At 35.8% G+C, this 26,453-nt stretch overlaps 1 protein-coding gene across 4 annotated transcripts in view; it reads left to right on the top strand.

Annotated features, from left to right (window-relative positions):
• Positions 1-26,453, top strand: part of FNDC3A (fibronectin type III domain containing 3A) — a 184,203-nt gene that overhangs the window by 96,679 nt on the left and 61,071 nt on the right. For all 4 annotated transcript variants that reach the window (XM_044249716.1, XM_044249714.1, XM_044249715.1 and 1 more), the window contains 4 exons: positions 982-1,058; positions 13,235-13,472; positions 17,554-17,823; positions 19,396-19,454. In XM_044249716.1, the coding sequence (XP_044105651.1) occupies positions 982-1,058; positions 13,235-13,472; positions 17,554-17,823; positions 19,396-19,454 (644 nt within the window). The remainder of the gene's footprint in view (positions 1-981; positions 1,059-13,234; positions 13,473-17,553; positions 17,824-19,395; positions 19,455-26,453) is intronic.

Genomic DNA, 26,453 nt, shown 5'->3' with positions numbered 1-26,453 from the left:
CAGATTTCTGACTCTTCTCCCTCTTATTGCTCATCCATCTTGACTTTTTTTTCTATTGCTTTTTAGAATTTTGCTTTTTTGTATCTTTCATTGATTTTTTTTCCAATTTATTTACTTTCAGAAAAACAGTATTCATTATTTTTTCACCACACCCAGTGCTCCATGCAAGCCGTGCCCTCTATAATACCCACCACCTGGTACCCCAACCTCCCACCCCCCCGCCACTTCAAACCCCTCAGACTGTTTTTCAGAGTCCATAGTCTCTCATGGTTCACCTCCCCTTCCAATTTACCCAAATTCCCTACTCCTCTCTAACGCCCCTTGTCCTCCATGCTATTCTTTCATTGATTTTTATATGCAAAGTTTAGGTTGATTCTCCTCTAGGTCACTGTTTCTTTATTTGCATAATCATAAGATTCACCAAATGTATCTGTAACTAAGTATAGTGACTCAAGACCTCTCTGTAAGTATAATAAAGAATCTCTAGGAGCCTTAAAATCTGTGTTTTAAAAAACTTCCCAGGTGACTCTTTTGATGATCAGACAGGTTAAAAAAAAAACACAACTGCAGGTGAAAAATAATCAGTGCACTTTTCAAGATATATTCTTATGTTTTATAGCAGTTGAATCATCTGAATTTCTTTTCACAGTAATATAGTTACTGTTAACTTGAGCATTCGGTTTATCTTTTTTTAATTTTTATTTTTTTAGAAGATTTTATTTATTTGACAGAGAGAGACCACGAGAGAGGGAACAAAAGCAGGTAGTGTGGGAGAGGGAGAAGCAAGCTTCCCACTGAACAGGGAACCTGACATGGGACTGGACCCTAGCCTGAGCCGAAGGCAGGCGCTTAATGCCTGAGCCACCCAGGCTCCCCAAGCATGTAGTTTAGACGAAGTATTCAAAGTGGAATTCAAATTGTTTTCAATGTTAGCTTGCTAAGTAATCCTGGATTAACACATCATTTCTGTGATCTGTTCAGGTCCTGCTCAGGTTCCAATGATGTCCCCAAATGGTTCTGTGCCTCCTATTTATGTGCCTCCTGGATACGCCCCACAGGTATGTGTTTGTGGTTTTTTTCTTTATATATCTATATAGTAGGGAACAAATATTACTGTTTAATTTAGATAAAAAATACCATTTCGGTACCAAAGCTTACCTGGTACAATATATCTTTTGGTATCTATTTCACATTCTAGTACATTTAGGGTATTTGGAAAGGAGGAGAAATGAAATTGACAGCATTATCATTTGGCCTTGGCTTTGGGTGTTGAATTATTATAGAAAATTAATTCTAGAGCTTTATTTCCCTGAATATGTGATAATGTAAGTAATATCTTAAGGTTTAAAGGTGCTTGGAAGTAACCCTAGACAGTGTTCCATCTGGGTTCATAAAATATCTCATGAACACCCATAATAATTATATGGCACATTGTGGTACATAGAAGAAAATTTAGACCTATAGACCATCAGCCCTAAAGGCTAAGGGAATCAGTATCATCACACACTTACAGTCCTTTCGTATGCACCACTTGGGAAGCCCTGACTTAAAGAATAAAATACAGCTAACTTATTTGCACAGGCAAACTGAATTAAATGTAAGGCCTCAGGTATTCTGAGTATCATCTGGTACTAAAATTCTGTGTAGTCTGCACTCATTGCCTCATATCCTTTTTAGAAATAATTCTTTTTTTTATGCACTGAAGTTATACTTGAAATTTTCTTCAGGTCCTCCCTTACTTCCTTCATGATTATGTCAGAATATTGGTGGGATATTGTGATAGATTAACTGCCCATAATACGAAGCCCACCACTGTGAATGACAGCAAAAGAAGACCATGTTGGTGAGGAGAATAGAAGTCCTATGAAAATTAGAGTCAGAAAAGCTGGATCCATTTCTTATTTCAAGCCCTTGGTGGCTGTGTGGCCTTAGACAAATCAACTTCCTTAAGTCTTCTGTGTCCTAACCAGAAGATAGGATGATAACATATAACATTTCAAAGTATCTGTAAGCTTTTCAGAAGCTCTCTCTACTTTCGTTTGACTTATTGACGGTTCTGTGTTATCCTACTATATCTGCTCTCTGATATGGTCCAAACTCAAAGGCCTTTTTTCCAGCCTTACCCTTTTTGTGACCCCCTAAACATTTGACACTACTGATACAGTTTACCCCAAATTTCCTTGACATAACACTGTTCTGATTCTTTCTACTTTACGTGGTTGCTCCTTCTCAGACCTTTCTCCGCTAAGCTCTGTATTTGGTGCTACTGACAATTTATTTCAGTGCAACTAAAGAGTATCCAGCTTTTCTCACACCTAGCAGTACTTTTATTTTTATAGCAGATTCCTACCCTTCTCATTTCATTCAGTCATGACCTTCAAGAAGTAGCTTTCCTTGAATGTTTCCAGGTGTCTCTCCTATGGGTTCTCATGGCACACTATGTATATCCTTTTAATGAATTTCTCACAGTTTAATAATTTTTCTTCTTCTGAGAAGATTTTGAACTCTTACAGTTCTGTACTCAGCAGTGTTCAAAAGATACGTATTGAGTGCTCATGTATGTCAGGCAGTCTTCTAGATGATTGTGCTGTATCTGTAAATAAAAGGCAAAAACATCTGTCTCTCTGTAGTTAACATTCTTGTGGGAAGGAGAAAACCATAAGCATATAACACATGGATAATTTATGTAGTACGTTAGGTAGTAAGCAGTGGGGGTGGAAAAGGAAAGAAAATAGACCTTGGTTACATTTTAAAATAGGGTAGTCAAAATAGGCCTCTTTGGAAAAGTGACATTTGAAGGTCAAGTAGGAGTCTACATGGCTTAATTGCAGTATTGTTGTGTCTTAAATAGACCTGAGGAGATGGAAACAGATGGGGGAATAGCCATTTGATGGAGCAGTCAGAACACACACACTTACTAGTTAAGTCCACTGTCTTACATAGTGTAGTTTATAGCACCCAAAACAATACAGTAATATCATCACAGGTCACCTTAACAAATATAATAATAATGAAAATGTTTGAGGGACACCTGGCTGGCTCAGTTGGAGAACTTGGGATTCAGTCTCAAGGTCATGAGTTCAAACCCTACATTGAGCCTGCTTTTAAAAAAGAAGAAGGAGGGGACGAGGGAGGGAGTATTATGAAGTATTGTGAGGATTACCAAAATGTGACACAGAAACACCAAATGAGCAAATGCTGTTGAAAAATGGCACCAGTAGACTTGCTCAACACAAGGTTGCCACAAACTTTGAATTTTTTAAAAATGCAGTATTTGTAAAGTTCAGTAAGGCAAAGCACAGTAAAATAAAGTATGCCTGTATTCATATGCTCCCTTGATGTTTTCCTTTCTCCGTGGTTTTGTTAATGCTGTTATCTGGGGAATGTTACTCATTTGCTCATTTCTGCCTTTTAGAAGTCTACCCATTCTTGAGGACCTAGATCAAGTTATTTGTACCATCTCTTGGTTATAAATTAAATGCCACCTAGTATCATAATTGTGGAATTTTATGGGATTTTAAGTTCCTTGAGGATAGGCGCTGCCTTTTAATTTTTTTTATTTTATGGTAACCCAAATACAGTAGATATTTCATAAATATTTGTCAAATAAGTGAATGAATTTTAATAGTAATCTTACTGGAAGGATTATGTGAGGCTAGTGGGCTACTGTTACCTACCTTAATTTAAGATTAAGACTGTCTGTAGGAGATGTATCATTTTCAGGTACACAAGAGTAATCAGTAAACAAAAATGTATAGTCTCATCATCATTGAAATAATTTAAATACCCACTATCTAAGTGGGTATTCTAGCATTTTGACATCATTGTGAAAATAACCCACCATTTCTAGCATACACAATTTCTAATTTAGAAAATACTTAAGAATCAGGTTCTGGGCACAGCTAAGCACTTAATCATTGTCCAAAACTTGACATATAAGGAAACATAATTATCTTAGCAAATCTAGAAGCTGGGAGTTGAGCCAAATGCTAAGACATATAGGAGACTATAATAAAGTACAGGTGGTATTTCTCTCAATAGAGAGAAGACTTGGCTCAAGGTCGTGAGTTCAACCCCTGCGTACATGGCACAAATACTAAACTCAGGAATACCTGTCATCCATGGTCTTCCTTTAGACTTTAATGTACTTATCTCCCCTTGTGGCTCCTCACCTCTCTCTCTTGCCGTGTATATGAATGTGTATCTTTTGGTGAAAAGCAGTGATCTGAGGGGCATAGGTGGAGGTCACATAATATTTTTGCCATATTATTACATAATAAGTCCATGGATTCAGCAAACTTATGCATCCTAAAAAGTTAGATCAGGCAAGCAAATACAGCAGAAATAAAAATCCAGTTTTGGGACTGTTTAGCTCTATCACTGAGGAAATAGTAATATGTACCTAAGAGAATAGTGGGGCAGAAAGTGAAAGATCCCAAAGATAGATGTTAATTTAAGATTCAGATCGAGATTTAATGAAAGTACTTTTAGGAGAAAAATATGAAAAAAAAATCATGATTTACCTAAGATATATCAACCTTCAAATTTGTAATGTTTATACCAATGGCATGTCTCTATTAAGTTGAGAACCACTTCAGATACTAACTCATCATTAACTCGTACATATACTTAACTTCATTTTAAGAGTAATATTAGACAAGGACAGGGTATCAGTAACTTTAAAGGAGTAATTGTTTTTCTTATTTAAGATTTGTAAAATCCAGATCCTCTGTTATTATTAAAATTGCTAGTATTGTATTATACTTCCTTTGTGAATTTATTCAGAGTTCTGCAATATTGTTTATTTTACAATATTTATACTTTATTGCTCTGTATTTTAGCATTCTTGTCAAAAGTAATGGGAGGGAACCTGGATGATTTTATTCTGTTGACCTTAAGTTTTGAAGAGAAGGTTACTTTATAAAGATGTAAAATGCCCTTGCCATCAAAAGGGTAGAGTTCCTAAGGACAGTTTTCCCCCCTTTACCACTAGTGAACAAAAATAGCTCTTAAAATAGACTTATCCATGAAACAAGATGGGATAGGGAGGGAGACAAACCATAAGTGACTCTTAATCTCACGAAACAAACTGTGGGTTGCTGGGGGGAGGGGGGTTGGGAGAAGGGGGGTAGGGTTATGGACATTGGGGAGGGTATGTGCTTTTGGGTAAATTGGAAGGGGAGATGAACCATGAGAGACTATGGACTCTGAAAAACAGTCTGAGGGGTTTGAAGTGGCAGGGGGGTGGGAGGTTGGGGTACCAGGTAGTGGGTATTATAGAGGGCACAGCTTGCATGGAGCACTGGGTGTGGTGAAAAAATAATGAATACTGTTTTTCTGAAAATAAATAAATTGGGAAAAAAAATAGACTTAATTTGGGGTGCCTGGGTGGCTCAGTGGGTTAAAGCCTCTGCCCTCAGCTTGGATCATGATCCCAGGGTCCTGGGATCCCGCCCCGCATTGGGCTCTGCTCAGCAGGGGAGCCTGCTTCCTCCTCTCTTTCTTTGCCTCCCTCTCTGCCTGCTTGGGATCTCTCTCTCTCTCTCTGTCAAATAAATAAATAATAATCTTTTTTAAAAATAGACTTAATTTTTTGGTTATTTAACTTTTATTGTTGAATTAGAAAATGAATCATCATTTTTAGAAATCATTATTTTTTAAGAAGCAATTTTTTTATTAACCATGAAACTCTGAAAGTTACTGTCCAGTATGATAGACTTAAAGCTAGTTTAAATGATATGCAGAAAGAAAAACTTGTTCATTAGATGCTTAAACATAAAGGAATACTAATTTTGCAAACAAGCCAGTGGAAAAAAATATTTTTGTGGTAAAGAACAAATATACTTGTGTACTTTAAATATAGTTATATATTTTTCTAATCATGAGTATGTAGAAAACATGGAAAGGGTAGGAAAAAAATTACATTGAATGTTTGTAACCTAAAAGTACTCTCTGTAAACATATAATAAATATCCCTGTAGCCTTTAACTACAAAATTACAAACATAATTTTAGACGTAGCCTTAATGATTTGTATTTTTGTAATTTAAAAAGAAAGGGAGGTTTGTGAGAGATTGACCTGCTTCAATAGAAGCAGGAATATATACCAAATGAACTAAGTTACCAAATGGGAAAACAAAAACTGTAAAACACAGAAAGCAAATGGTGATAGGAGTAGAAGGAACTTAATTTACTGGCAAATAATACTAACTTACAGTCTCTAAGAGCATTGCAGCACAGAATAACACTTCATATTTTAGTGATGAAATTAATGACTTAACAAGAAAAGATTATAGACTACCTGAATGGGACACCTAAAAAGCAGCATCAAAAGTTCTGTCCTTCTGCCTCTCTTTAATGGCTCCCCTGTTTTTTTATGGAATGTGGGTTGTTATGGTGATGAGAGGGTACCTAACAGGAAGGGGATTGTAGATCTCATAATGTGGGGAAGGGAGCTAGATCAACTTGAGGAAAAGTCTGAGATTACTCCTTTGAGCTGGACTTGGTATTTCACTTTGCCTTTATGTCGGCACACAGCAATGAGGTCAGTACGTTTTTCAGAGATTCTACATACCAGTCTGATCTCAGTCTTTTCTGTCAATATTTCGGCAGCAGTAATGCTGCCAAAAGACATGGGCATTGTTGTGTGTGTGTGTACAGTTATAAATATAAAATAAATATCTGTTGAATGAATGGCCAGAAATACCTACATTATTATTTAGTAGCTTAAAGTGGGAATAGTTTTGGGTTTAGGGTAAGGCCATAGAAGTAGGTTGCTAAAAGTTAGGCAGAAGCAAAGGTTGTAAGAATTGAGGAAATCACAGAATTCAAATAATATGGTGTTAAAAGGGGGGAAACTATGTGGCATTCTAGTAGAACTAATGGAATACATTTATAACTGGTTGTATCATTGATTCAGCAGTTTTCTTTGAGCATCTGCCCTATGCTAGGAGTTGTTTCAGGTGTTGGGAAGAAAATAGGAAGCAGAACAGATTTGTCATGGAATGTATATTCTGGTGGAGAACAGACACACAATAGAAAATATAAACACAAATTCCTCTTTCTGTAGCCCCTTTTAATTATGTCTGTGTTTAGTAAAGGAAAAAATAGGGCTTTGCTGAGTTAGAAACTGTGTGCCATATGTGGGTAGGTAGTCGGATCGATGCTGATAGCCCTATTTAATTCTATTTTACTGTCTTTCCTTTGTTTTAATTTTTTTAACATAGACTAATTTGTATTAAATTTTATTGTTTCTTTTCACAACTTACTGATTCTACTTTAATCACCATTGGTGTACCCTGTTAGTGTAAAATTCATTGTCTGCATGGTTAGCCATTTGTCAGCACCTGGACTTAGCGGATAGTTTTGAGGCCCCCAACCTCACTCCTGGCTTCTCAGAAGGTTACTTGAAGTGGTTCAGCTCTCCACATTCTTGGTCCTGATCTGGCCCTTTTTTTCTTTCTTATGTTTCCTAGCTTTCTTTTTTTAAATTGTGATAAAATATACATAACAAAAAATTTACCATTGTAACTTTAAATGTACAGTTTAATGTCATTAAATGTATTCACTGTTGTACTACCTTCACTACCATCCATCTACAGAACTCTAATTTTTGCAAAACTGAAACTCTGTACCTAATAAAAAATAACTTCCCGTTCTTCCTTCTCCTGGTTTATCTTTATAATTTAAATGTTCTTTTTCAGTAGAAAAGTGGCTTTAATTTCATAAATAATTTAGCTGTTTCTTTTTAACCAGTGAGATCTTATGTTGTGACATTTAAAAAGACACTAAAATCTGGGGAGGACTATGCTAAGCGAAATAAGTCAAGCAGAGAAAGTCGGTTATCATACAGTTTCGTTTACTTGTGGAACATAAGGAATAACATGGAGGACATAGGAGAAGGAAAGGAAAAACGAATTGGGGGAAATCGGAGTGGGAGATGAACCCTGAGAGACTGTGGACTCTGAGAAAACAAACAGGATTTGGGAAGGGATGGGGGTGGGGGGGATTGGTGATGAGCCTGGTGGTGGGTATTAAGGAGGGCACATATTGCACGGAGCACTGGGTGTGGTACATTAAACAATGAATCTTGGAACACTGAAAAAATAAAATTTTTTTTTAAAAAAGACACTAGAGAAACAGGTACCTCTGGATAGACATGGAATTAAAGCCAAAGTGCAAGAGTTCAAATATTAGCTCTCCATTTACTGCTTATGTGACCTTAGCAAGTTACTTAACATCTGCATGCCTCAGTTTCCCCATCTGAAAAATGGAGATAATAATGCTACCTATTTGTAATATTGTTATGAGGATTAAAAAGTTAATACATGTCCCTTTAGGAACTTAAGAGTTAAGTTGTAGGGTAAGACCTATGCATTTTAAAAGTTAACAAATACTACAGTGTTATGAATACCTAAGAAGTGATACAGAATAAATGTAATAGAAATGATAGGAAGGAGAGGTCATTAAGATTGTGGTGCCCAGGATAGGGTTCATGGAAAGCAATCAAAAGAAACCTTCCACAGACCCTTAGCCCCAGAATCTCTACCAGCATCTGGGGTTACGTGCTTTGCCATCTCATGTCAACTCACCACTCTTACTTTTCATCTAGAATGGAGACAGACTTTCCTGCTTCTCTCTAGACCCAGTCCCCCCAGTAGAGTCTTGGATCCCATTCCCTTTTGCCTGCATTTTTCTCTCTGTCTTCTACATCATCAATTTCTTACTGTCTGATGGGTCGCTCTCATTCTATCAGCATTGTCATTGTTCTCACAAAAAAACAACACATTGTTTAGTTTCTTTACTCTATTGCTACCAGCCACCACCTTAGTTGCATATTCCCCTCTGCAGGAATACTTGCTTAAATTGGGCTTTTAGCTCTCTATTTCTGCTCCCCACTTTCCTCTCTAAACCCACTTCAGTTAGGGTTTGCCCCTATGATTACACCAAAACTGTTCTCATCAAAGTCACAGTAACTTCCACATTGCTAAATCCAGTGGTCGTTCTTCATCTTCATCTTATTTGACCTTTCAGCAGTATTTGACAAAGGTGATCTTTCTTCCTTGATACACTTTACTGAACTTCCAGACTCCACACTCTTTTTAGTCTTCCTACTTTACTTGGTTGTCCTTTTCCAATCTTTTCAGAATTTCCGGCTAGTATATCTAACTGCCTACTCAACGTTTCCACTTAAATGTCTTATAGACTTAACTAAAGTCACATGTCTAAATCCTAAAACTTCAGGTCTTTCCCCCTGAAATAACTTATTCTGCCTTCACAGCCTTCACAGCCTTCCCCCTTCACAGTTGATAGAACACCATCCTTCCATAACTTCTTTTTCTAACTTCTCCAGGGCATCATCCCCTAATCTTGTTCTACCTTTAAATATATGGAGAATGTGAACCTCTTTTTACCACCCTGGTCCAAGCCACCACCATTTCTTGCAGAGATACTACAATAACTTTCTGGTTTTTCTGTTGTTGTTGTTGTTGTTCCCTTGTCCTACAGTCTGTTCTCAACTCAGCAACCAAAGTAATCCTATTAAGTATAAGGTTATGTCAGGATTTCTCAACCTCAGCACTACAGACATTTTAGGCCTAGTAATTTTTGTTGTAAGAAATTTTCCTCTGTGTTATAGGTAGCTAGCAGCTTCCCTGACCTCTCTACCCAGTAGATGCTGGTAATACCCAGTCCCAGTTGTGACAACCAAAAATGTCCCTAGGTACTGTCAAATGTCTGATAGACCCCTGGCTGGGCACCAGTGACATCACTTTTCTGCCCAAAACTCTTTGGTGGTTCCTCCTTTCACTGATGTAAAGGCTGAAGTTTAGGTGCTTATTGATAGCTCATATGGTCCTTCCTAATCTGGCCACTCCCTTTATCTCTTTGACCTTATCTGCTTCTACCTACCCTTCTTTCTTATGCTGAACCAGGCACATTGGCTTCCTTCTAAAACTACTTTTATTTGTTAGGGACTTTGTTCTGTTTTCTCTGCCCAGAACACTTCCAGATTTTTACATGGATAATTCATTCAGTTACTTTAAGTCTGCTCAAATTTCATTTTGCCAATAAGGCCTATCCTGGTCACTCCGTTTTACACTGCAACCTGTCACACTCCCACAATGCTTCTGATCCCGCTCACCTGTTGTTGTTGTTTTTCCCCATACTTATCTGCTGGCAACATGCTAAATAATTGACTCTTCTTTTTGTATTCACTGCCTCTATAGTATGTGTGCCCCACAAAGACATCACTAACATTTTTTCTCACCTAGATTACCAATGTTTTTGTCTTTTTTTAAATGAGTAGAGAAGGTAAAGTTAGAACTAGATATAGAAGGATAGATGGTATTTGCATAGTTGTATATTAAGGGGAGACAAAATGAAAAGAAAGATGTCATAAACAGAAGTCCAAGATATGGAAATGTATAGGTTTGTATGAAGACAGGTCTTTAGTATACCAGCCTGGTTGGAGTTAAGGGCTCAGGATTTGGTAAAGGAAAAAAATACATTTAAGAAGACAGGTTGGAACAAGACTGAAGGCCAGGTTGGAGAATATGGACTACAATCTTATCAGAAATGGGAGTCATTTAAGATTAGTGAGCTGGAGAGTTGATAAAGACGAAGGTAGTATATTGTGTCAGACGCTGTAGTTTGGCTTGCTAAAAATTCATTCCAGACTCCTTCTAATGTCCCCTCTGTGGGTTAAAGGCTGAAAATCTATAGTTTCCAGACTTTCTCCAGCTAGGGCTCCAGATATTTCATTTCTGCCAATTACATGTACTTGTCTGAGGCTTGCATTCAGAACTGAATTAAATGGGAAGAAAGGCAGAATATGAGACATTTATTTTGCTGGAAGCAAGAATTATACATTATAGCTCTAGAGCTAGTATATAAAAAACTGAATTCATTTGGTCTTCTAGTACAGACAGTTCGTCTCCTACTCCCAACAGGTAAGGATAGTTTAATGGGGTGTTTAACAGTAATTATAATCTTTCAAAGCAATAATCATTGATTTGTAATTTAGGCTTATCTGTTCCTAAATAAGTGTGTTTTCTAATATACCTACCAAGCATGTTTATGTTTATATACAAAACTTGCTATTCCATTTTTTTAAGTTTATTTATTTATGTAATCGCTATCCCCAATATGGGGCTTGAACTCACAACTGCGAGATCAAGAGTTGCATGTTTTTCCAGCTGAGCCAGGTGGGCACCCCCAAATTTCGCTGTTTTTAAGAATAGTAAAACTTGTTCTTCCTGAATATAGCAGGATTTGCCTCTAAGTTAGCACTTTATATTTTAATAGTTTTCTTTTTCCTTAAGAGAAAGGTATTATTAGTCATTTATTATACCTGGAGAGTAATCTTTTAAGTCTTAAAGTTTAAGGGCCCTATTTTAATAGAGGGATTCCTAATTTTGAGATAAACTCCTATATCCTATTGGGCTTTCCTGTATGTCCTGGCAGCTCCAGTGAGATTGAAAGGGAATAAATCTGTCATTTTGAGAATTCCTTTTCTTGGGACGCCTAGGTGGCTCAGTCAGTTAAGTGGCTGCCTTTGGCTCAGGTCATGATCCCAGTGTCGTGGGATGGAGTCCCACATTGGGCTCCTTGCTTGGCAGGGAGCCTGCTTCTCCCTCTGCCTCTGCCTGCCACTTTGCCTGCCTATGCGCACACACTCTCGCTCTTCTCTGACAAACAAATAAAAATAAAATCTTAAAAAAAAAATCCTTTTCTGTAGTGTAACCCCTATTTAAAAATATATAATATCTAGGATTCAGTTCAGGGCTAGAATAACGGTTAGTTTTAGGGACCGTGTGAGGGTATGTGCCTATTACCCTGCAGTTCAGAGACCTCTCCAGAGGTATAATTTTAGGGTTAGGGTTAGGGGTTAGGGTTAAGCACATACCCTCACACGGTCCCTAACCCTAACTATTATTCTGTCCCAAACTGAACCCTAATCCTAGATCTGAGAGACAAAAAGATTTTATATATGTATACAATGGAATATTACTCAACCATAAAAATGAATGAAATCTTGTCATTTGCAATGATGTGGTTGGAGCTGGAGTATTATACTGAATGAAATAAGTAAGGGAAAGACAATGCTTTATGCCTTCACTCATACATGGAATTAAACAAATGAGCAAATAGAAAAAAGGAACAGAGAGGCCAACCAAGAATTATCTCAGATCATTATGGAGAACACACTGATGGTTATCATAGGGGAGTTGGGTAAGGGGGATGGGTTAAACAAGCAGTGGGGTTAGGAGTACATGTGTTGTAGTGAGCATTGGATGTTGTATGGAAGTGTTGAAACACTATTATTTTACACCAGAATATAATATTATACTGTATGTTAACCAACTGGAATGAAAATAAAAACCTTTTAAAAATGTGTAATTTCTAAAATTGAAAGCCCCAGATACTTAACTGGGAATTAATATATTAGGTGTTCGTCTCCCTTGAAAAGATCTTTAGCTGTTAAAATTGTCCTGGTAATGTTTGCAAGAATTTTGTTCCTAAATGCAGTATATGGTTGATCTTAGAAATCTGGATCCAGTTTTTTCCCCATTTCTACTTCACAGTTTGTGTTCTTTCTATAGCTTATATCCCCCAACCCCCATCCATAGTTGGGGAAGCAAATTAATTCCTGACCCTATTGTGTGTGTGTGTGTGTGTGTGTGTGTGTGTGTGTTTTTAAGATTTTATTTATTTATTTGAGAGACAGCAAGAGCATGAGTGCAGAAGCAGGGCAAGGGGCAGAGAGAGGGGAAAAGCAGACTCCCCACTGAGCAGGGAGCCAGACATATTGCAGGGCTCAATCCCAGGACTCTTGAGAAAATGACTTGAGCCCAAGGCAGCTGCTTAACTGACTGAGCCACCCAGGCGCCCCCCCCATTGTGTTAAAACCAAAAATTCCTTTGAATCTCCCTTCGTTTTTAATGCATCAGTAAATGCACATAACACAAAAGTAAATACCTAATATCGTGGCTCATTGTTTTTATTATTATTTAGCTAATCTCATCATTGATTTAAGATTTATATTGCACTGTATAAGAAAAACTACTTCATGTTGTTCGGTATGTATGTTATGTATATGTACTTAGTGTATTTAATAATTCATATTCTGTAAAATTTCTTAATTTAACTTCTAAAGGTATACAAATTCTTACTCTGATCTATATCAAAAGATTGCTTACATCTTAAGGAAGAAATGTTTAATGTTCATTTTGTAGGTTATTGAAGACAATGGTGTTCGAAGAGTTGTTGTGGTTCCTCAGGCACCAGAGTTTCATCCGGGTAGTCACACAGTCATACACCGTTCCCCACATCCTCCTCTGCCTGGTTTCATTCCTGTCCCAACCATGATGCCCCCTCCACCACGCCATATGTACTCACCAGTGACTGGAGCTGGAGACATGGCAACACAGTATTTGCCACAGTATCAATCTTCACAAGTATATGGAGATGTAGGTAAGACATCTAAAAATATTCCTGTCTTGTGGAGTTAGTTCCTCTTTACTTGGATATACAATAGATGCTTTCCTCCTATTATATAAAAGAAATGACCAAACAGTAACAATACCACAATCATGTTCTCTGACCCAAGCACTATGTTAAGTATTTCATCCTCATGATTACCCCTCCAGGCAAAAAAGTAAACAAAATCAAAGAGGAAAAATAACTTCTATCGTGCAGCAATATTTAGTGGGGACATGTTCAGACAAGAACTTTTCTTCTCTCTTCTGCCAGCTAGACTCAGGAAAATTTTCAGCCAGGAACAATCATACTGTTGTTAAATATTTAAGGTTGTGATGCCACTTACCAAAGTTGCTGGATTCTATAAAGGACTGGGGAGAGATGTGGGGGAGGAAACAAGACCTAACCAAGGACCCCAGGGAGTTAATAAATTGCTGGGAAGAATAGACAACCACACATACACAAAATAATTATCTTATTCTTGCCTATGTATTTAAATATCATCTGTATACTGACAGGTCTAATATTTGTGTCTTCAGCCACAACCTCACCTCTGAGCTTCAGACTTACATTTCTGACTTCTTAATAACCACTGAAATGCCTCATGCATATCAGTTACATTGTTTGTAAAACATAAATCTCAATTATGTAGCCTGCTTTTCTGTCATCTTCATCTTGATACATGGTAGAACTGTCTACTCAGTTTGCTCAAGTGAAAACCACATGATCAAATTTATTCTTCCTTCTTTAACCCCCATATCAGCTGGTATCAGTTTTATTTTCAGAAGTTTCCAAATTTTATCTACTTTTTTCCACTGCTACTCAAATCTTGTTCACTCTTAGCTCTTGTCAGGATAACTGCAGCAGCAGCTGCCTTCCAGTTGGTTTTCTGCTGTCATTCTTGCTCCCACCCATCCAGGCTTAGCCTGAGTAATTATTTTAAATATAAGTCAAACCATTCTCATATTTAAAAGATTTCAGTAACTTCTCGTTACATTTAGAATAAAATCCTGAACCTTCTACTAGACCAGGATTTTTCCATGTCTATACTCTTGATATTTGAGAATGGGTAAGTGTGTGTTTCGCAGTATAAAACTGTGCATTATAGGATATTCAGGAGAAGCCATGCCCTACCAGATGCCAATAGCATACAACTCCTACCCCCCCATCCTCAACCAGTTGTGACAACTAAAAATATCTCCAGACATTGCCGAATGACCATGGGGGCCAAAATTGACCTTGCTTACAATGTACTGGCCTTCACAAAGCCATCCCTTGTGGCCTCTGACTGCTTTGTCCCACTTGTCACACCCACCCCCCCCTTCAGTTTTTCAAAACCTCCAAGTTCTTTTTGCCTCAGTTCCCTGCACATGATGTTATCTCTGCCAGGAATACTCTTTTCCTTTTCTGTGGAAGGCTCCTTTTTTTTCCCTTTTGATTTCAGCTTTCAGAGAGATCCTCTGTGACCTTAACCTTATCAGTCTCTCACACTGAAACCTGTTTCTTTCACAGAACTTAACACAATTTGATTTTTTTTTAATTCATATGTCTTTCTCCCTTATTTGACTACGAATCTCCTGACAACTAAATGTCTTACCCATCACTCTCTCTTAGCAGTACCTATCATTAATGTTTAGTAAACTTACAGAATAACTCTAAAACAGAATTTTAATTCTACAGCACAGCCTATAAGTAATAAATATATATTATGTCATATACATATTTTTCAAACTTCTCTTGCCCAAGTAACACATTGATTCTGTAGGTCTGGATGGGGTTTGGGTTTTGCATCTCTGACGCATTCCCAGGTGAGGCTCATTGAAGTGGTCCAGTGAAAACTTGAGTAGCAAGATTTTATATTACAGTCTCATCCTTCTATTTTCTTTACTGTTAATTATGACTTATTTTTAAAAAGGTATTTGAGAAAATTATTTTAAAAAACTAGATGTTATAGCTGTTGTTATTTCACGTTGTTAAAATCCTTGTTATTCAGAAGGGGATATTAGAATACTTGGATATGATTCACAGTGTTGTGAAGGAAAGTGAAAAATATAAATCCATAGGGGGTACAAATCTAAAAACTAGCTATCCAGTGATGAAAGACAGGAGTCCTACTGTGTGTAAGTTTATAAGCCAAAGTGTCTACAACTAGATCCTAATAATGATAGTTTTATAACTAGTAGCAGCCTTCATGAAGAGGAGATTCTGGCTCTTTCATATAAATATATGCACAATATATATATTTAATATAAATGTTCATACAATATGTTGGCTTTTATATCTAGCTTTTTTTCACTTGGGCTATTTTGTTAAGGCTTAGTTCAAAAGTTTAGCATATCAGTACTCCATTCCTCTGTATGGCTGAAAGTATTACATTATAGGGATATAATTTTGTTTATCCATGTATTAATTGATGGACATTTGAGTTGTTTCTACTTTTTATCCATTATGAAAAATGAATAATGATGCTTTGACAGTTGTATACAAGTTTTTATGTAGACATGTTTTCACTTCTCCTGAGAGATTCCTAAAAGCAGAATTGCTGGCTTGTATAGTAATTCTATGTTTAACTTATTGAAAAGGCATAAAAACCGTTTTCCCTAGTGACTGCACCATTTTACATTCCCACAAGCAGTATGTGAGGGTTCTAAATTCTCCATATCCTTGCTGAAACTTGTTACTGTCTTTGGATTCTAATCATTCTGGTGAATGTGAACTTGTGTCTCATTGTGGTTTTGATTTGCTTATTTCTCATTACTGATGTTGAACACCTTTTCATTAGCTTTATTAGCTATTTGTGTATCTTCTTTGGAGAGATGTCTATTCATACCCTGCACCCATTTTTTTAGTTGGGTTATTTGCCTTTTTATTGTTAAGTTGTAAGAGTTTTGATAAACTATGGATTCAGGTCCCTTAGCAGATATATGATATACAAATATTTTCTCTTACATTATCTTTTTACTTTCTCAATGGTATCCTTTAATGCAGAAAAGAAAAATTTTGGTGAAATCTGATTTTTCTTGGATAGCTTATGCTTTTGGTCCTACGAAACTATTACCTCAACCAAAGCCATATAAATTGGCACCTATGTTTTCTTCTATGAACTTAATAGTCTTACCTCCTACATTTAGGTCTTTGATTTATCTTAATTTTTGTATATGGTATGAGGTAGGTGTCCAGACTCATTCTTCTATATGTAGATACTCAAATTCCTGTGTTTTTTATTCTAGTATTATTGTACATATCCTTCTAGTACTATTTCAAAAATATTGTATTAATTTTCTTAAAACACTAATAAGTTAAAACTTTATTGAGATTTTTGAGCCTTTTTAAAAAATATTTTTCTCATTACAAATTTTAAATTTAAAATAAAAATAAAGTCTGGGACAGGTAACGGTATTTATGAAGTGTATTGATTTTATTATAGTGCTGTGTGACTCTTTCTATAATAAATACATTCTTCTAAATCACAACCTTGAGTTTTTGATATCCAGAGATGCAGTGTTTTGTCCCTAGACTCTGTTCTTAGTAAACAATCCTACTTATTTCTTTTTATTAACTCCTGTAACTATTTTTCAGTGATGATTCAGTTTGGTTTTTGTGGGCTGTTTTGTTTTGTTTTGTTTTGTTGAGTCATAAGAGAATTTAGGCAGGAGGTGGTTTTCTGTTTACCTCCTTTTTATGTTTGAAGTTGAAAGAGATACTAAAAGTGATGATTACAAAAGAGTAAGAGAAAAAGAACTGTGCACAGTTCATTTCAGTTCTTAACTCAATTATGATTATCATAACTTAATGATGTTGTAATCAGCTGCTTCTGTGGAGGTTAAGAGTTAATTGGAAAAAGGTGAAGAAAAGCAATGTCTCTGTAAATGTATTTGATATATATAATTATAATCAAAAAATTGGGTTCTGTCAGTAGATGGAGAAACAGAAATAGCTTTGTTTTGCAGAATTATTCTTTGAAATATTTTATAATAGTTTTATGCAATATAATAGATTTATTTCCCATTCCTTTCTTATGTCATAAATGTATTTGGAGTAAATAATGTTTTAAAATGTTTTTATTTCTTCCTAGATGCTCACTCTACACATGGAAGGTCCAACTTTAGAGATGAAAGATCTAGTAAAACATATGAACGTTTGCAGAAAAAATTAAAGGATCGCCAAGGAACACAGAAAGATAAAATGAGCAGTCCACCATCTTCGCCCCAGAAATGCCCTTCTCCCATAAATGAACATAACGGGCTTACAAAAGGGCAGAATGCTAGTGGTGTAAACGTAGGATCAGCAAAGAATAAGTCAGGGAAAGGGAAAGGTGGTGCACAAATTGATACAGAAGTAGAAGGTAACTATTTAAAATACTCCTCTATTCCTGTTGGTACTTTTCATCATTACTTAATCAACTAAAAGTATATTCTTTCAATTATTTCATCATGCTCCAGATAAACTATTTTTAACAACCCTTCCTAAATGTGAGAAGTTTTAGAACCTAAATTGTTCCGGGGGTACTTCTTTTTACAATTTGTGAAACCTTAATTAGTAATTTCACCTAAATGGCCAATTTTACTACCTAAGAGAAATTCGTTGAAAGAAAAACCCTGGTAAAGTTCATCCAGATTCATTTTCCTCTTTTTCTGGTCCCTTTGACATGGCTCTGCTGGTTTTTTTCAAAACTCTTTATTTCTGCTAACTTCTTTATTTATAAAGTCCCTGAGAGCAACTCATTATGTCATTCATTAATTGATCTATATACTCTATAGGAATGAGTATTCTTCATTGCTTTCGTCAGAAGTTCTTTTTTCTTAAAATCCCCTTATTTCCCTGGACCTTTCCCCAACCTGTGACTTCTATCATATGAACTCTGAGCACTACTTCCTTTTCTTTATAATTTCCATTCCCCACCAATATATTTTAATGCTTTAATAGCTTCATGGTTAGTACATTAACATTTATATTAAAGATTTTTTTTATTGGCAGAGAATTTGAGAGAGCACAAGCAATGGGAGCAGAGGGGGAGTGAGAAGCAGACACCCCGCTGAGCAGGGAGCTAGATGCGGGATTCAATCGCAGGACCCTGGGATCATGACTTGAGTCAAAGGCAGACACTTAACCATCTGAGCCACACAGGCGCCCATTAACCTTTATATTAACAAAAATGTTCTCCCATATTTTTGAGACCTTCTGATGAATCTTTTTCAGTACTGATATTTTACAGGAGTTAAGATAAAGTTACAGATTTATCAGTTTGAATATAAGTTATAATCAAGTCAATTACATTCTTATTTTGGGAACCACAGTTAAGACCTGCCAAGACACAAATACTTGGGTTTTTGGGTGGCTCAGTCAGCTGAGCATCCAACTCTTGGTTATTTGGTTTTTTAGCTCAAGTCGTACCTTGGGGTCATGGGATCAAGCCCCACGTCAGGCTCCACACTCAGCGAGGAGTCTGCTGAAGATTCTCTCTATCTGCCTCTTAAACCCTACCCCATGTGTTCACTCCCTCTCTCTCAAATAAATAAATAAATCTTTTTAAAAAAAAAAAAAAGGTGGGGGGAGGGAAGAAAGAAATACTCATTTAACTTGTTAACTGTTAAGAGGTGGGAGATTGGGGAATGAGAATTCTGGAGAGTATTTTTTACAGCTATGAATAAAAATACACTTTGTATAAGAAAAACTTAGTGACTTGTTCAGATATATATAGTGGCATTATAATTAGGGATCACAGTTAAAGTGGAAATAGAAACTAAAGCAGAAGACTCTTGAAGAACTACAAACTGCTGAATATGAACTAAAGTAAAAATTAGGAAATAAAAATCTCAGTTTACCAACATAGTTTCAGAAGACATATTGTGGAAAGAGAGGGATGATTATATTTAAGTTCATTTTTTAAATAATCTTTTTTCTTTCTCTTTTTTAGAAAAAGATGAAGAAACTAAAGCTTTTGAAGCACTTCTTTCCAACATTGTCAAGCCAGTGGTAAGTATTGCATGTATTTTCTTAACATTTATATTAAGTATTATTCACGTGGGATTTTGGTGTATTCTAGTTCAGGCCTTGCTTAAAACTTAATTATATCAGGGGCACCAGACTGGCTCAGTCGGAAGAACACATGACTCTTAATCTTGTGGTCATAAGTTCAAGCCCCACATGAGTGTAGAGATTACTTAAATAAAAAAAAAAAAGAAAAGAAGAACTGTAAAAATGTGATATTGATAATGGATCGATGTAGATCTGACATAAGAAAGCATTGTTAGTGAAACAAAATATTCAGTCAGTTCATTTTTTTTTTAATATTTTATTCATTTATTTGAGAGAGAGAGAGTATGAGAGGAGAGAGGTCAGTGGGAGAAACAGACTCCCTGGCAAGCAGAGAGCCCGATGTGGGACTCAATCCCGGGACTCCAGGATCATGACCTGAGCCAAAGGCAGTTGCCCAACCAACTGAGCCACCCAGGCGCCCCAGTCAGTTCATTTTTTAAACTAGGATTTAATGTATGCTGAATGACATTGAAAATCATTGGAATAAACAAAGATGTAATAAATAGTGTGGGTACAACTGATTAGCAGTTTTTTAAAAATCATCTACACGATTTCCATAAAAAATATATTCAGTTAACTCCAGATGCAAAAAGAGTTACTATAGAAGAGGTTTGTATTTCCCAACCCTTTTAAGTGTACATGTAATAGAAGAAATAAAATCAGCAGAAGGCAGGCAGCAAACCTGGCTACATAAAATTTTCTGCTTATTTTTTAAATAACCTAAGTAAAGGCTAAGATCTTAATAGGAAAAATATTTGCATCAGATTTGACAAAAGATTAATTTTAAGAATTCATACAAATTGAACTTTTTTAAACCCATTAAGACCCCAAAGTGTTTTTTTACTAGTAATCAAAATTAAACTTCTCTGAAACCATGAGGTCTCATGTCTTAATAAAAAGCTACACAAACAAAAATGTTTTTTGCAGCACAAATATTAATAAAAATAAAACAAAGAATTCATAAATTGGGATATTTTTACAGACAGAATATTTTAATCATTTAAAAATGTGATTTTTGGGGCACCGGGGTGGCTCAGTTGGTTAAGCAACCGCCTTCGGCTCAGGTCACAGTCCCGGAGTTCCGGGATCGAGTCCTGCATCAGTCTCCCAGCTCCATGGGGAGTCTGCTTCTCCCTCTGACCTTCTCGCCTCTCATGCTCTCTCTCACTGTCTCTCTCTCAAATAAATAAATAAAAATCTTTAAAAAAAAAAAATGTGATTTTTGAAGACCGAAAACATTCAAAGATGCTATTGTTGGGAACAGTGCTAATGATCAAATTATTTAGATACCATGATTACAGTCTTATAAAGGAAAGACTTTAGAAAAAGGAAAAAAACTGGAAGGAAAAACCAAAATGTCACAGTTACTTAGATGGGTCATCTTTCTTTCTCTGCTTTAGGAGCTATAACTTCACTCCATTTTAAAAGTAAGCTAATAGATGTGCCAGTAATTATGATTAAATTTTTATTTTATTAGTTATGTATGAACTCCTTTATGGTAAAATATGTAAGTAATACACAAATATAGGGAGTAGAAATAAATTCCTGTTACCAACTCCTCTGAGTTAGTCCTAACAGTTTGGATTTCCAGTTTCACTTTCTTTGTATGTGTTCGTCCATCGGAATATATTTTTTCTATTGTCTTTTTATGAAAAAGGAATCATACTGTACCCTTTTGTTCTGTGGCAGGCTTTTTTGTTTGTGCTGTGCCTTAGCAATCTGTGTCATCATATTATTCTTTCAAGAGCTGCATAGTTGGTCATTCAGTCAGTCACAGTATTGCCATAATGACAACCAATCAAAATACTTATTGAGATCCTATTATATATCAATAAATAAAAAGCAAATATAAAACCAAATCAGATGCGATAGTAAAAAGAGCTTTTACAGAAATAGGGTAAAGTGATGCATTACTGAGGAGAGGGGAATTACATTAAATATAGCAATCAGGAAAACCTTCTCTGAGCCTCTGAAGAGTTAGAAAAGTTGAAAACGTTCGAAGGAATGGAAGAGGGAAAGCAGGAATAATCCTGGCAAGTTTGCCAGATAGACCCAATAGACTATGTTTATTGGAACATAGTGCAGTGGAGGAAGGAGAAGTATAAGATACAGTGGAAGCAGATGACTGGGCTTTCTCGGGCAGGATAAGCCCATTTATTAAACATTGATAAAAATATTTCTTGATTTACAAAACAAAACCTTCTATCTCTTCCCTGCCCAAAAAAAAAAAAAAAAAAAAACCAACCATGGTAAAATATCTTGTGCTAAGTTACAAAAAAAAATACTTTGCTTTATTCTTGTATGGAAACAGAAAAGTTGTTGTTACTCTCTTACTACCCTCTCCACAAACGTTTATCTTTTAATTTTATACCATGTTAGGAAATTGAAATAAGCCAGTCACTTACCTAATAAGTACTTATCTAATAAGTTATTATGGTCCTACTTTTTCGGACAACACTAAATCGATTTGGATGCTTTAGTTTTCTTCCATTCTAATCTGAGGTCTCTGAAAAAATTAATCTTATACATGTAAATTAATGTAAACCTACACAGAATTATTTCATAATAATAGCTAATACAAGCTTACTTAGTGTCACTCTGTTCAGGGTACTTTGAAAACATATGCATTATTTAATTTCTAGAACAACCTTTTGTGTACTCTTTTCCCTATCTTACAGATGAGTAAACTGAAGCAAGAGCAGGTTTGATAAGAAATTCAGTCAATAGCTTTCCAAAATCTATGTCTATCCAAATGTATATCACTAGAATAATAAAAAGAATTTTCAAGCCTTAATAGAATTGGTATTTGAATGAAATAATAGTTAATACTAGCAGCATTTACTTGTTACAGTCTATAATATCAAAAGCATTATTTTTCAGGCCATGAATCTTAAAACAGTTCTTTTAAAGAATTTCTTGCCCAGTATTATAAGGAAGACGTAATTTTGTAAAATAAGTCCTGTGTCATAGTAAAAAGTCATGTTGTTGGTTTTGTTTTGCTTTTTTTTGTTCATTTTGTTTTTATCTTTACTAAATTACTTGTGATCTGTGAAGTATAGGTTAGGGGTGTGTGTGCACAAGCACGCACTTGTGTGTGTGTATATCTTTGTGTGTGTGTGTGTGTGTGTGTGTGTGTGTGTGTAGTGGTTTTTGCATGCTCTTGTTCATTTAGAGCACCAAACTAAATGTATCACTTACTCTGTAAATATTTGACCACTAATAAAATGCCATATGCTGTGCTGAAAGCTGGAAATAGATAGGCATGGCCCCTGCTTTCAGAACTTTGTTTAGTAGATTAGGTCATACAATAAATGTAAGATTATATCTGTGGCGTGCCAGAACAGAGATAGAGTGCTATAAGAATATATAATAATAGGGGGACTAGGCCTTGACAGGATGGTAAAAGAAATTTCACTAAGGAAGGATGATGAACTGAAATTTATTTTTTATAGGATTATTTATTTATTTGACAGAGAGAGAGCGAAAGTAAACAAGGGAACACAAGCAGGGAGAGTGGGAGAGGGAGAAGCAGGCTTCCTGCAGAGCAGGGAGCGTGATGTGGGGCTCTATCCCAGAACCCTGGGAACATGACCTGAGCCAAAGGTAGACACTTAACGACTAAGCCACCCAGGTGCCCCAGTGAACTGAAATTTAAAGAAAAAGTAGTGGTTGGGCATTGTGGACTGTGAGGGTTAGTGTGGGGACAGTATTGCAGAGACCAACATTTGAAAAGTACTGAACATAACACATTTGAGGAACCAAAAAAAAAAAGGCAAATTTTATTTCTGAAGTAAGCATACAAATAAAGACTCATTTCAGATGATTTCCAAACTGTATTTTCTACCCTCATTATTCACCACTTTATTTAGAACCACATCTCCTAAGGCATCCTAAAAAATGTTCCAAGTTCACGGTCGCCTGGATGGTTCAATTGGTAGAGCATGCAACTCAATCTTGGGGTCATGAGCTCAAGCCCACATTCATTGGCCATAGAGCTTACTTTAAAAAAAAAAATTGGGGAAAAAAAATATCCGAATTTGTATGTTTGGTAACAACTAGAACTTTATATAGAAAATCTGTTTCTTAATCTTTTCTAAGTTATTTTCTTCATTGTTTCTCAAAACGAAAAAGGAATTGAATTAAATAGATCCCTTTTGCTCTCTGTTTCCTTTTAGTATATCCATCAGTTATCACATACCTCTCCCAAGTTTTCCTGATCACAATATCAATATCACCTTACATTTCCTCTTTATCTTTAATGCCAAACTGAAATCCAAGCTTTATCAGTTCTTTTACTTCAGATTTCTAGGATCCACTCTTCCCCAGCTTCCCGCATACACACACAGGTACTACATCTTTACACAGGAATTCCACTGTAGCTTTATTGAAGTCCACCTCCCTTTTCTTTACAACCCTTTAATAATCCTTTGAAACCGGCACTAGATAACAGCATTTTTACTCATTGTTCAGATTGCAACATGAAAAAAACCATTACTCTTTTTTTTTTCCCAATTTATTTATTTTCAGAAAAACATTATTCATTATTTTTTCACCACACCCAGTGCTCCATGCAAGCTGTGCCCTCTATAATACCCACCACCTGGTACCCCAACCTCCCACCCCCCCGCCACTTCAAACCCCTCAGACTGTTTTCAAGACTTGACTGTCTTCCTCTTTCCTTTGTGATCTTCTTAATGGTCCTTGGTGTTTCTCTTTTCCCCTAAATCTGTGGTTCCCATGGGAGTGAAATTACTAGAGTGCTTTTAAAAATACACATTCATACATGTTCTTTGGACACCAGGTTATAAGTATAAACTTAGGGAAACAAATTACTCGTTCCTATAATAATTACCCATTTCTTTTCTACCAAATTATATCCCAAACCAAATCCTTTAAAATTTTATTTAAAGTTCATTTCTCATGAAGTTTTCCACAGCAACCCCAATGTAATTACTCCTTTTTTGTGCCTTAACTTTTATGTGCAAGTAATAAAATACCATTTTAATAGACTGAGTTGGGATCAAGACTTTTTCTGTAAAAGCAGATTCCTAGAAAAGTTGAAATTAGCAGTGTGTCTGAATTTTTTTAAGTATATTTTCTAAATTCAACAATATATCCTGGAAGTCTATTTAGTTAAATGTTAGAAGTATGGATTAGTTAGAAATTTTGCTAATAGTATTCTACCAATGTTAATTTCTTAGTGTTCACCAAAATTACATTATTATGTAAGATACTAATAGAGGAAGCTGGGCAACAGGTATACAAGCACTCTGTATACTTACTATCTTCCCAACTTTTCTGTAAATTTAGATTTATTCCAAAATGAAAGACTTTTTAAAAATATTCTATTTGATTAGTTATGGTAAATAAATCATCTCATTCAGCCACTCACTTTTGTATGTGAGACCTGGGACCCTAAAGGTTTGAGAGTTCAATATCATCAAGCAAATTAGTGGCAAGTCTTTTGCCTTCCTCCTTAAGTTCCTCTCTACCACCTATACTTGTAAGTCAACTTCAAAAAGTAGACGCCAGTTCATGCTTTTGGCTGATCTACCTTCAGAGTATTATTCACTTACTTATTCTCACAGTTTAACAGTTAGGATAATCTCATAAAATCAGATTCCAAGTACAGTATACTTGAAAGTACATGCAAATTCAGTGTACTTGAAAGGTTGTACATATATGTATGTTAACAGTAGGTTTCTTTTAAAAAAAAAAAAAAAGCTACAGTAACCTATAGTTAACAGGTAAATAGCCAGATGGACATGGTTAAAACAAGGAATCATTTTAAGCACATTTTAAATGAAACATAGTACTAAGATATTTTTAAGGTAATATGACAGTAAGTAAAATATATTTCTGTGCTTTAACAGAAGCAGAATATATACAGGAATAGCCTTCTAAATTTATTCAGGCTTTAAGAACTTTGAGAAGGGGAAAATGCAGTGCTTGTGTAGAGACTGATTATACTGCCTGATTAAGATAGGGGTTGTCCTCATCCTAGTGGTCAGTGGTTTTATATTTAGAAACACTGGGATAGTCATTAAATATAATTTTTTTAAGATTTTATTTATTTGACAGAGACAGAGCGAGAGAGGGAACATAAGCAAGGGCAGTGGGAGAGGGTCTGCTCTGCTGAGCAGAGCCTGATGAGGGGCTCAATCCCAGGACCCTGGGTTCATGACCTGAGCTGAAGGCAGACTGAGTCACCCAGGCACCCGTAATATAGATAATTTTAAAGCAAGCATTTACATTAGAGTCTAGGTGTGATCTGATAACCTTTCTTACCAATCTTTAGTTTAATCCTTAGGCTTTTCTCCCTCTTTATTATATTTTTATTATAAAAGAATACATATGCATAAATTATTCCAGTAATCCAAAATGTACAAAATACTACTAAGACCTTCTGTTTTTTTCTCACAACTCTCCCTGTATCCCACCACAAATATGCACAAAATCCCCGAAGGTGAGAATTAGTACATTTGTACCGTATATTTCCAGATACTTGTGTGCATTTTTAAATTTTTTTTTAATTTTTTATTTTTTATAAACATGTATTTTTATCCCCAGGGGTACAAATTTTTTTTAACATAACTGAGATCATAGCATGCATACTGCTTTGTAGCTTCCCTTTTCCCCCATTACATAGCATCAGTATATTGAGGACATGTTTAAATGTCAGCACATAAATATTTTCCTCATTCCTTTTTGAACACCTGCATAGTAATGTGTTAAGAAACTGTAGTCATACTTCCAATTTCTTGCCATTAGTAACAGTGCTGCAATAAATATTCTTAAGTACATGTATTTATGTATGTAAGTTCATAGGCTATTTCCCTGAAAAAATTTTAGGAATGGAATTATTGAACTATAAGCACATTGTAAATTTTTATATTGGTTCCCAAGTAGCTCTACACAGGGATCTTACCAGTTTAT

Source organism: Neovison vison, chromosome 5 (assembly GCF_020171115.1).
Source record: "Neovison vison isolate M4711 chromosome 5, ASM_NN_V1, whole genome shotgun sequence".
NCBI lineage: Eukaryota > Metazoa > Chordata > Mammalia > Carnivora > Mustelidae > Neogale > Neogale vison.
The sequence above is the reverse complement of the archived record's forward strand: the minus strand, read 5'-3'. Positions and strand labels throughout refer to the sequence as shown.